Source organism: Gobio gobio, assembly GCF_949357685.1.
Source record: "Gobio gobio genome assembly, chromosome: 11".
Taxonomy (NCBI): domain Eukaryota; kingdom Metazoa; phylum Chordata; class Actinopteri; order Cypriniformes; family Gobionidae; genus Gobio; species Gobio gobio.
In genome coordinates, this window is record NC_137104.1 from 55,390,120 (window position 1) to 55,403,282 (window position 13,163).

Below are 13,163 nucleotides of genomic sequence, written 5' to 3' on the forward strand. Positions count from 1 at the left end.
GTTAAACTTTACTTATATTTACTACGGTTATAACAAATGTTTGGTAACGTTACACTTGAAAGCATATTGCCCCGTTAACGCTCCGACTCCGCCAACGTCCGATATTTTGTATGTTTTGAACAAGATAGCAAAGCTGCGCGCATAGGATTGTGGGCGATTTGAGAATGGAACAGCCCTTCGACGGCTGTCGATGACGTAGCATCCTCGGAATTCTGGCTTCCGAGGATCCTTCCTTGACATTGAGAAACGCCTTATATACGCCAGCACGTTACGGTATTGTTGTTCGTTACCGCGGCAACCACTTGCGTGTCAGGGTTTGAAAGCGCGTCTCATGTATGAAAATGATCTTCTGTACACATGACGGGCGGCAATAATATCGCAAGAAAAGCCTGACGTGTACTGACAACTGCATTATTTAACCGTATTTTCTTCATTACAATGTTAAAGCAAGTGTCAAGTGAGTTTCATTCATAATGTTTACTTCATGTAGCATGACAGTTCATACTGGAGTGAAGCCGTTCTCATCGTGTGATTGGGGGAATCATTTCTGAGGGCGTGGTGAGCTCGTGCTAGGGGCGCGGATAGTGAGCCGCTGGAAGTACCATCATACGTCACGATGTACCACAACGTCCAATAGGAAAATTCAACTGCAGTAGCCACCGTTCAACCTTAAGAGGGCAGCACTTTGGCGGTTTTACACCATATTTTATAGAATTAAAACACTTTATACTCAAATGTCAAAACATTTACTCGAATCAATGAACAGCATTAATAAAGCCCCAGTATTACAGATCATTAACTAAAAAAAGTTGGTTTAGGGTTTAGTTACCCTTTAAAAGGAATAATAGTAGTTTCGCTGTATTTCCACTGTTATGTCCAGCAGGGGTCAGTGTGTGGCGTTTCGAACACTTCGAATCAGTGAATCATTTGCGAAGCAATCGGTTCAATTGCCGCTGTTTCAGGTAACCAATGGGCCAGTCAAACTGCAGGGAAATAGTGATTTATCATCAATTTTTATTTTATGTATCCACATACATTTAAACTACATTAAACAAACATTAAAACAACGAAAAAACATTTTGGCCGCAAACCCACATATTCAAATGTGCAATTAAAAAAGTCAATTTTGGAACAGCATAGATCATTGGTCAGTGGTGTGTGTGTGTGTGTGTGTGTGTGTGTCGGTGTGTGCTTGTTTATGTGATTTATGAGGACACAAATTTGTATAATGACATTTACCAATTACACTGATATTATTAAAAACCATTACGCCTATGGAGAGTCCTCATAATGTTGTTGCACCAACATATGTGTGTAGGTGTGTGTGTGTGTGTGTGTGTGTGTGTGTGTGTGTGTGTGTGTGTGTGTGTGTGTCGGTGTGTGAGTGTGTGTGTACACTCACCCACACACTTCCACAGACACACTCACACATGTATGTGTGTTTGTGATAGGGCTGAACGATTAATTGCATTTGCGATAATATCGCGATATGATAAAACACGATTTCCTAACCGCAAAGGCTGCGATTACAGTCTGGTCACGTGACACGCGAGAGTAAAGTCTGCAGAAGAAGCAACGTGGCACGTTACACATACCTTGCCTAAAAGGGGAAAAAACTGTTTGTGTTTGATCTATCTAATAGTGTGTTGTTCATACTATAGGCTACAATAGAGGTGGGAGAAAAGATTCTTCTCCAATGATTCTGGATCGATTCTGAGCTTAGATTTTAACTGCAGGTGCGCGGTGGCGCTGCGTGTGTTTTAGAAACACCCGTATTCTGATTGCTTCCATTATCTCTCTCTTTCTCACACATACACACACACACACACGAACCATAAAATAATATTTCATAACGTCCGGAACGGTTGACGGCGCGAATCGCAATGACATTCGCAGGCTTCTTTGCACAGGATATGCGCTGTGAGAAACTTAGCTTTGATGTCACGCTTACAGAGTGTGTTCTCGCCCGCCGGTATTTTCCTTACAAACTTCATTCATGTCGTTAGGAATGCAGTGTGCTTGTATATTAAAAAATAAGTAACTCACTGACAGAAGGTTTTCCATTTCAAATGCTCACGCGGCGCTTTGTGAAGAGTGCTCGCGAGCACGCGTCTGTGTGAGTCTCAAAATGCTTTTATGACGCAAAATTAATGTAAACACCATCAGTAATGTCTTAATGAATTAATCAGACAGGGCAAAAACATCTTGTATTTCAAAAGAGATTGTGCATTAGTGTGAATGCAGGTCTCCCGCTGTCTATGATGTCATGATTAATAATCAAACAACAGTAAAGCTGAGAAAGAGAAAAATCACTCACAGTTCAGACACTCTTAAATACTGAAAGCACTCTTTGTTCATTGCTTGTAATATGTTTTTTGTTCCTCTTTATAATTTACTAGCTTATGTTTTGCAGCTATAATAGTTTATATATTTAAAATTATTAACATGCAATTGTTTTAATTAAAATGTTATAATGTCCTAGTTATTTTAAAAAGCTTATAATTACATATATCATAATAAAAAACACTTTAAGTTTTTAATAAATTAATAAGATTAATTAATAAGGAAAAAGTTCAAGAATTGTTTTGGAATCGGATCGTGACTCCCAGAATCGGAATCGGATTGTGAGGTGCCAATTAAAGATTTCCACCATTACTATACAATGATGTATTGCTGAATAATACAGAAGATAAAGAGTTTAAAAAAATAATCGCATATTAAATCGCAATCGCAATATTGGTAAAAATAAATAAATAAAAAATATTCGCAATTAGATTTTTTTCCAAAATCGTTCAGCCCTAGTTTGTGAGTGACACAGAGGCTGGCCCATTTTAGCTGAAACCTTGTGGCCCATTTAATCTCAGTGGGTTAAGGTAAATTGGGCCGTCAAGAAAAACATCACTTTTCCAAAAAAAAATGTCATATACCAAACTAACAGCATTATTTCTGATGGATGCCATCAAGACAGATATTATGCATATTTTTGTATGTGCATGTTTTTTTTTTTATAGATTTATCATCCTTATAGTTTAGTTAGATTTGGTATGCCAGGCTACTTACCATGCAGCTTTCTGGTGCAGTCTTGATTTGAATTATTGCCCCACCCACCAAAGCAAACATAAACCAATCAAATCACCTGTTACTTGTCAAACACAGTTATGACAACAGTTTGAAATCCTTTTCAGTCATTGGCTCTAAATTCCAGAGGGGCTGGGACCCCCAAACCTTAAAGGGCATATTGCAGGTTAGAGACTCCAGTGAGTCAATGTTTAGAAAAATAATGTAGGAACTAGATTTTCTTTAAAATATACTTTAAAATACGCTATTAAGGCTTTTGGAGTCGTTTTTGTGAGAATTTTACTTCCGCATCTAAAAATGCCAAAACCGGACGTGACATAACGAGAGGGAGTGCGGAGAATCTCAGCGATAGGAAAACAATGAATCGCAATGACAGGTCAAGACGCTGAGGACATTATAAATGTTTATTAATAGTCATATGGCAGACAACAGCCATACAATTATGACACACAATTAGGGACAGACCAGGATTAGACAGAACAACGATTAGAGGATATAAATTGAGTTGTTGTGTGAGGAGAAACTGTGGAGAACAGTGGCAGGTGTCTCCGTGAGAGACCAGTGTTAGCTTATATACGCTAGCTAACGATATGAACACTGCTCAGATTACAATACTGTACTGATTATTATCATGTCTCAGGCAATAGCAAAGCTGGTTATTGTCATCTAGTATACTTAACGTTACCAAATAACAGAAACGAATAGGCTTTGACCATCAGGAAAAGTCACACTCGTTAATATCCGTCCATACTAAACGTTATGTGATATAACGTCAGCGGTTTCTCATCACGTCGACTGATTTGGTACTTAGCAAATGTTTTAAAAACAAGACTCACGGTGCACAGTTCACGTTTTCTCCGAGTCATTTTGACACGAATAAATGACATTAGTCAGGGCACTGATAAGGGAGTCAGCCCATTGACTTATAATGTCCTGATCAGTATCCTGACTACTGAACTAGGGAGCTCATCGAGACCATGATTGCGACGCACGCGTGGTCTTTGCTATGTTTAACGGGAATATAGCCCTCCCTGTACGTCACCTAGCAGCAGCAGCAGCGCCGCATCAGACACGCTTCTGGTGTGTATAAAGACATAGAAAACGCCACGCTCAAGTCACGTAGCCAGTGTGTAGCCGGCTTTACATGAGTATAACAATGTTTGACTCCATCATATCGCCGGGATGATAATCCTCCGGTCTAAAGCACTATACACACCACCGTGTGTTTCCAAGCAGATGCGCGGAGGGAAGTCCCGTTTCTTCACCTGCACAAAACGCCACCATGCTGAATTCCTAACTGTTTTTTTTTTTTAGGAAACCTGTAGACTCGATGTCCTGACAGGCTGGACACAATAATTTAACATGACAATGATAAATTGGAATAGAAAAACTACCGAAAATACACAGACTCTACTGAATACCAACCTATTCTGCACTGAGCCAACGCAGAGCTCGGCCAGCGACTCCCTCTCGTGACGTAATATGACGCGATGTTGAAAAAAAAAGCGCTTTTTCCAAGCGGCCAACGAAACGGCCACTTTATCTACTAAATTTGTGCTCTTATGTCTTTTTAAAACATTTTAAATCCTGCATTACCTTTTCATATGGTATTTTCATACAAGGTTATATATTAATCTAAAAAAGAAATTTAACCTGCAATATGCCCTTTAAATGGCCCATTTTACCTGATATCACCCTACTTAATAAACTGCAAAATGTTACGTTTTCTAATATATTATGCACGGATTGATTCTGACAGATCTGCACGAGCTCGCGGCGCCATCGGCCGGACACTATTCACTTGTTAGCCAGGGTTCAAAGTCCAAAGTGCGAGAAAAATCGGCTAAAATGTACTCGTCAGTTGCCCGGTAACCTTTTTATGAATGGATGGATTTGAGAATGTGATGTGGTTTAGTGTGAATATCTTGTCTGATGCGCTGCATGTTTTGGACGGAGTACAGCATAGCTTCAGTTTCTCAGTAAATGTGTTTTTCTGCAAGTGCTATATCTGGAATTATAGCCTAAGTTGTGTAGCCTGTATTTTGGAAGTTTTTGTTTACAAAATAAAAAGGTTCTTTCTACACAGTCGAATGGAATGCACACTTTTTAAGTTTTATTTCCGCCAAAATAAAAGCTCTGTTTAATGTTTGAATGAAATCAACATTTCTTGTTTTTAAAAGAAGTATCTTCTGCTCACCAAGACTGCATTTATTTGATCAAAAATACAGTAAAAATATTAATTATTATTATTATTATTATTATTATTATGTAAAACAGCTGTTTTATATGTGAATATATAGTACACTCTAAAAAAAGGTGCTATATTGCACTAAAAGTGGTTCTTGGCTCGTAATCATAGGGGACCCACTTTAAGTGCTGTATAGCACCAATCTTGGTTCTTCAGCGGTTCTTTGGCTGAGGTGCTATATAGCACCGCTACTATACAGAACCTGTTAAGATATGGTGCTAGCAGCATAAGTGGTTCCCCTGTGATTACGACAAAGAACCACTTTTAGTGCCATATAGCACCTTTTTATTTTTGAGTGTAAAGTGTAATGTATTCCTGTGATCAAAGCTGAATTTATCATCATTACTCCAGTCTTCAGTGTCACATGATCCTTCACTAATCATTCTAATATGATTTGATACTCAACAAACATTTATGATTATCAGTGTTTAAAACAGTTGTGTACATTACTTTTAGGATTTTTTTTAAGCTTTCTATTTCAGAGAAATGCTGTTCTTTTGAACCTTCTATTCATCAAATAATCCTGGGGAAAAGTGAGCATATTCAGCATAAGAAACTTATTTAAAAAAAATAAATAAATAAATTAAAAAAAAGTACATATCCCAGTCTGAACTGTAGTACTGTAAGGTTTTGAATATCAACACCTGATCACTCTTGTGGGTTTGCTAATGTTAGAATTAAAAACCGTATAAGGGTGAAAACATGACAGGCAGACATGATGTGAGCAACACAGCTACAACTATAACACTGATACTGGGTGTGTGAATGATCAAGAACTGACAATAGTCAATCGTATTGTGGCACCGAGGTCCCCCAAATAAAATTCTGCTTAGGGCCCCAATAGGGCTTGGGCCGGCCCTGCATACGTACTAATAAAATACATTATAAACTGTTACGAAAAGGAAAATAATTGTAGTTTAGGGACAAGTTAGCGCAACGCTGAAACTACAGCAAAACAATAAGCAAAATATTTCTTCCTTTTGCCTTTGAACACATTCAAGATTCATCGAATTTGGAAAGAATATTGACATAAAGTTGAACAAAATCTCATTATTTTCATTAATAATTAACTTAAAGGTCCCATGGCATGAAATTTTCATTTTATGAGGTTTTTCAACATTAATATGAGTTCCCCTAGCCTGAATATTGTCCCCAAGTGGATAGAAATGTTGATCGGGGTAAACCCGAGTTGTGGCTGTCTTTCTCTGCCTTTGAGAAAATGACAGGCCAGACGAGCCAATCCTGAAGTCTCCTGGTTTGACGTCCAAGCAGGAACGGTTTCCTCCCTTTCCTCCGCCCAGAGAATCTGCCACGCCCATGCAAACGCTCAAGCGCTCGAGAGATCATTACTTGTGAACGAGTGAACGCTGGCAGTTTCTCAGTGTTTGGATGTACAAATGAAAACAGAAGTCTTTCTTCAGTTCCTTCTGATCTGTGATCAGTGATTTCTGATGTGTAGCTAATTATTTATTATTCGTGCACACACTGCGGCTTCTCTCTCTCCCGACAGAGCTGTGTTTTCTATCTTGTGAGTCAGTGTTTTTGTACGTCCTCATCGCGTCTATCGGTTCTAAAATGTGCATACAGTCGTTTCTGCTCAACATCTTTAGAGATAAACCTCACACACGCCGAAGCTCGGGCTGCACTGGCCGGTGGCCTTCAGCATCCCCGACCCCCAGTACTGCATCTGGCCCACAGCGGAGGCACCAAACGCGGGTGAGATTGAGCAGAAGGAGGGTAAGCGTGAGCATATTCGGGCTAGCCAGCTTTCCCCACAATAAACTGGATTACATTCGATTACTGCTGTTGTGTCTTTGTTTTTGTGCTGTGTACTCAACGCGCGTCACTGACGCTTTTATTTTATTTTTAAAATAATGCTATTATCAACACTTACTTTTAACTCGTTCATCTGAACAGCTGTAATGGTACTTTGCATGTGTTACAAAGTTGGTAATAATGATGAAGAGACGGACTCGGTGTGACTGGGACTCGTGTTTATTCAGAACTCTCAGATACAAACACAATAAACTTGCGCAGACTGACAGCGCTCTCATAACTCAGTAGTTACTATAAATAACTTTGTTAGCAATCGCTGAGCTCTGACTCTGGTACATTAGTGATGTCCGGTTCGCGAACGATCTTTCTTTTGAACCGGTTCTTTTTAGTGAACCGAATCAGTTCACCAAATCGGACTGAATCGTTCTAAACGGTTCGCGTCTCCAGTCAGCGCTGATCCATAATTTACTAAAGTTACAAACTTTCTGACATGCGTGACAGTCCCTCCGACTAGAAATAGACTAATAACCTGAAGTATATTCTAGTAACTACAACAGTTCAGACATGCTGAGAGAACTGATGTGAAGTGAACTCAGGTCCGTCTCTCTGGCAGCAGCTCGTGCCTCGTAGACCTCGTTAAACCGCGCCCCCTCCGCTCATTTAAAATGCAAAGATGTCAGCCAATCACAACAGTGGGCGTTTTTACTGAAGTCTCACAGCAGACACGCCTCTTGAAGCAGGGCATTCAGCCACAGGGCAAACAGCAGTATAGAAAAAATGCCTTTTATTTCTAAATTATGACATTTTATGATGTAAAAGTCATACTAACAATATAAGTACACCTCAGGAAACATTATAAAATAATAGAAAAATGCCATGCCATGGGACCTTTAATGACTTCTTCAGCAATTTTATCTATATTATGAGTAAATTACATTTAGGTATGCATTTTGCTAATTTTTGTTTATGGATGTAATATTTATCATAAAAATGTAGAAGTTCAAGACATACTCAAGCATTTTGCTTCTGTGTGTGAAAGAACATAGAGACATATTTTAGAGATAATTTAACATTTCTTGAGGCGAAAAGAAAAGAACTAACATCAGACCAAAATTTAAAGATAATTCACAAATGAGCCAAGCAGCCAAAGTCACGTGATTTCAGCAAGACTTCATTACCCATCAGGCCAATACAGTCACTGAGCTCATTGAGCTCCTCATGTTATAATGCCCAACTTTAACAATTATATTAATAACCACTCTATACAAATCATAGACATCTTCATCATCATATACTTTGTCTCTCCTTAACATCACTATCATAGTTTTAGTTTTACACAAACAGACAAAACTATTGGTATAAGAACTCGAAACACACAAGCTGAAGTTATATTCAAAAATATCAAAACTTACATGGTAAACGTTCTGTTCAATCTTTTGTTCAGGTCGGCTTATCACTTATTTCGCTCTTCTGGCTCTTCTGTGTGCTGTTAGCCTGGATGCCAGCCGAATTTAGCCCTGGCCCAAACCTTTTTAACTTGGCCAGTTGCGTCTGGACTGTAGAGGCATATAAAATACACAAAATAATTGACATCAGACTGAGAAACATCCTGAACCACAATGGAACTGTGTGGGATACTGCAAAGTCTCTGCAACCGCAGCATAACACAACAATCAGAAAAAGCTGAAGGTGATGTGCCTCCTGATGGACCTGTGACAAGGCCCTCATCGACAACTACATTCGACACTTCCAAACAGTACCGTCGCAAGGGCTGTGCCAAGTGTGCGACCGCACAGGGCCTTGCGCAAAAGTAAAGACGACAGCTGACTTGAGGATGTAAAGTCAATAGTTAAAGTTCATGTTTTTGTCCTTCAAAATACTATAATAGTTAAAAAAATAATAGAAGCCGAAAAAACTGTGCTTTGTTCGCTCTGTAACGCCGGTTTCACACTGCGCGCGGTGGCAGAGCAGAAGCTGTGCGCGTGGAGAGCGGGAGCTTTCACACTGCCAATCAGTGTTGCAAAGTCCGCGTTTTTTCCGCAGACTCTACACTGTTACCATGGGCTGTGTCTCATGTCCGCGGGTTGAAGCGATCCCAATTATGTGATATTTATCCCCGGGAATGAGAATTTTAGCAGGCAGCCCTGCAAAAAACCACACATATTTAACCCCCCGAACGCGATGTTTACCGGAGAAACTCCCCAAAACGCGATTGGCCTTGTTTTGAGTAACGAATGGGTGGGTTTTGTTGTGTAAACCTGGCAACCCTGCTGCCAGTGTTCTCTCGCGCAGCTGAACCGTGGCGCGTGTATTGCAACAGACGGTCACATTTTCCGGTGTTCTTCTCCGACCCCAGTACGTCTCGTGCTTTTATTTATTATGGGCTGCATATATCTGCTGTTAATGCGACCTGGTTCCCCTCTGTCTCAAACACATATGCATAATAACATGCTGTATATAGGTAGTTTGCATGATTAAAGTAACATTAAAGTTAAGATATGCCTCTAGCTTTAATCATTTAAATGTGTCTTTGAAATTTGGGCAAAAACTTCTGGCAGCTTTAGTCGTTGTTTATGCACATGTATCTTCAAAATAGACGACTAGTTCAACATTAACACTGCTGAAAGCTCCTGTATGTGAACCTGTTGCATTTTCGTTTACTATTGACACAAATCAATAAGTAAATCATACTCAACTACTATAGTAAACAACTTTTCCTAATTAGGCCTACTCTGTATACATTTTATGATGAATAGTGTCATTAGTTATACATGATGTTTAAAATGCTTCTTGTGTCCATATATTTCATTATAAAATGGCATACTATGTACACTACCCTTCCTGAAATACAATTAATTAGGGATGGGGCCGATCCGATCCAGTATCGGTATCGGGACCGATACCAGCTTAATTCATGCATCGGATTTTCCCGATCCAACCTGCGGAGAAATCCGATACCCATGAGCCACGTCTGTAGCCTGGATGCCAGACGAACTTAGCCCCGCCCACAACAATTGTGCTCGGGCAGTTCGGTCTGGACTTTCTCCATAGAGGAGTAATTATGCCCGAACAGAAACTGTTCGGACCAATGAAATCATCAGGGCGGGCTTTAGACGATGATGGACAGATGATAAACAGTAACGTCATCATCCACGTCATCAAAGGCGCTTGGGTGAATTTTGTTCTAATCCTAAACGGAGAACTTGTTCGTATATGCGTTCACCTTCACTATTTCTCTCAGAAACGATGATCGTGTTGGTAAGTACTCTGTGTATCCTTAAATTATTTTTGTACGACACTGGCAAAGATCGTTTACACTCATCTTTTTCTTCTAACGTAACTTATTCCAGCGTGCGTGCATTGACAGGGTTGCCAAGTTTTTACAACAAAACCTGCCCAATTGGCAATTGCTACTCAAAACTAGCCAAAAACAAGCCCAATAGCTTTCCGGGGGGGTTCTCCGGGAAACAAATGGCATTTGGGGGGTAAAATATGTTATTTTGGCAAGGCTGGCAGCTAAAATTCACATTCCTGGGTCTGTATATCACAAAATTGGGGTCGCTTCAACCCGTGGACTTGGCAACACAGGTCAGTTGAGTTCTGTTGATATTTGACAACTAACGTTATGCGTCGCTCCGTTGCTCTGATTGGTTGTAGGTCTATCCAATTGAGGTCTTTCCTGGCTCGGTTGAAACACGCCCCATAATCACAGCCCAACTGAGCAGTTTCAGACTCATATGCTGCGTCCCAATTCGCATACTATCCGTACTAAATAGTATTCGAAAAAAGAATTAGTATGTCCCAAATCTTAGTATGTTGAAAAAAGTATTCCAAAGATTCCCGGATGGTTTACTATTTCCGGTCAGAATCCGAAGTGCAGATCGATGCGCACTCTAACGGCTGATATTGCCCACAACCCATTGCGAGATGGACGAGGATTCGATTAGAGCTACAAACGCAGATAAAAAGTGTTTAAAAAACTACAAACATGACGGTTACGCGAGTCTGACGGTTAAGTGGAGAGGATTAGATAAAGTGGTTTGAGTGAGCAATTATCAGTATTTAACCGGACGAAAAGATATTTATTCAATATTATCCACATTATATTTCTCCTTCAGCAGCATTGAGAACTTTTGTAATGATACGTTTGGCCATTAACTTTGCAAACACATGAGAGGAGTCTCTGCATTAAAGACCCACGAAAGGCAGATCAACGAGCGACTACATTTCTCTCCGATACGGTAGGAAATTAAATTTAATTGATTTAATTGAAATTTAATTTAATTAATTTATTTGATTGACATTTTAAACGGTGACGGGACGCACGTAACAGAGTCCGTTAAAGATGACGAAGTAGTATGTCCCAAAGCTTGCATACTCTTCTGCTACACACTCAAAAGTATGTACTTTTTCTTCACAAAAAGAGTACATACTTTTAGGACGTAGTATAAGTAGGCGAATTGGGACGCAGCCATATTCTGACTAGAATTGAGTATGACGACGTCAGGCTACCACGTCTGCGCTTTCCAAAAGTGATTCCCGCCGGCTTGTCTGCTATCCTGCTGCAAACGATGGAATGGATTTCCTGAACGGAGGCGCGGCTCAATGAGACACAGAGTTATGAGACACGCCCCGCTCAGGAAATCCATTCCGCAGTTTGCAGCAGGATAGCATTGAGCAGCATTGTGGCTAGCCAACATGTCAGCTGTGTGGAAATACTTCACACTGGAAACACCGCAGAGCAAGACAATGTTTGCAAAACCGTAATTCAGAGAGGTGGAAGCTCCCTCGCGTCGTACAACACAACGAACGCAATCAAACATTTAAAAAAGCAGACAAGACTAACTGTGCGTTCACACCGCCGCCGGCGAGAGCGTCAAACTTCGCTCTGGCCGCCCTGCCATCGACGCTGTAGAAAGATTCGTGGACGCGCTGCCGCTCTGACGTAGATCAAATGCTTGGTCTTTTTTGAAACAGCATTTAAAGGGGCTGCAAAGCAAACACTCATGTTGACCGGCATTTGTGCTGACTGACCACAAGTAGGGTATAACCGTATAATATAACCTCATGAAATCATTTAAATGTGAAAGTTTAAAAAAAGCAGATCGATGGAAAGAACTTAACAATTATAGTTACATGTTTGCTAACGAAATAAACCAATTAAAAGCCATTTGTGTGGTGTATAAATAATGTTGCACATCTTCTTATCAAACCCGCCGCACCAGCAGTGATCAACCTCTCTCTATTTTGCTTGGGAACTAATGTGGTAGGAACCGAAGTTTACAGCGCTGCGTTCTCTAGAATCATCTCAAGCGGAGCACTACTACATTCCCATTGGTTGCCGCCGGCTGCCGCCGAACCGCGTCATAGCTCATTACCATAAAGTTGACCTGACTTCAACTCTCCTTGACGCCCAAATCGTCCAAGACGCGCCGCGCCGCTCTCGCCGGAGCTCGCCGCCGGGCTCCCATTGAGAATGAATGACTTCCGGCCACTTTGACGCTCTCGCCGGCGGCGGTGTGAACGCACAGTAAGGTGACATAACTGCGTTCACACCGCCGCCAACGAGAGCGTCAAACTTCGCTCTGGCCGCCCTGCCATCAACGCTGTAGAAGATTCGTGGACGCGCTGCCGCTCTGACGTAGATCGAATGCTTGTCTTTTTTGAAACAGCATTTAAGGGGCTGCAAAGCAAACAATCATGTTGATCGGCGTTTGTGCTGACTGACCACAAGTAGGGTATAACCGTATAATATAACCACATTTAAATGATTTCATGAGAAAGTTAAAAAAAGCAGATCGATGGAAAGAACTTAACAAATATAGTTACATGTTTGCTAACGAAATAAACCAATTAAAAGCCATTTGTGTGGTGTATAAATAATGTTGCGCATCTTCTTATCAAACCCGCCGCACCAGCAGTGATCAACCTCTCTCTATTTTGCTTGGGAACTAATGTGGTCGGAACCATAGTTTACAGCGCTGCGTTCTCTAGAATCATCTCAAGCGGAGCACTTCTACATTCCGATTGGTTGCCGCCGGCTGCCGCCGAAGCGCGTCGT

The 13,163-nt window shown here is 40.7% G+C and overlaps 1 protein-coding gene across 3 annotated transcripts in view; it reads right to left on the minus strand.

The window, feature by feature from the left end:
* Positions 1-13,163, minus strand: part of LOC307133313 (uncharacterized protein) — a 42,309-nt gene that overhangs the window by 15,821 nt on the left and 13,325 nt on the right. For all 3 annotated transcript variants that reach the window (XM_079828308.1, XM_079828309.1, XM_079828307.1), the window contains one exon: positions 8,515-8,658. In XM_079828308.1, coding sequence (XP_079684434.1) covers positions 8,515-8,516 — 2 coding nt within the window. In that variant the 5' untranslated portion in view covers positions 8,517-8,658. The remainder of the gene's footprint in view (positions 1-8,514; positions 8,659-13,163) is intronic.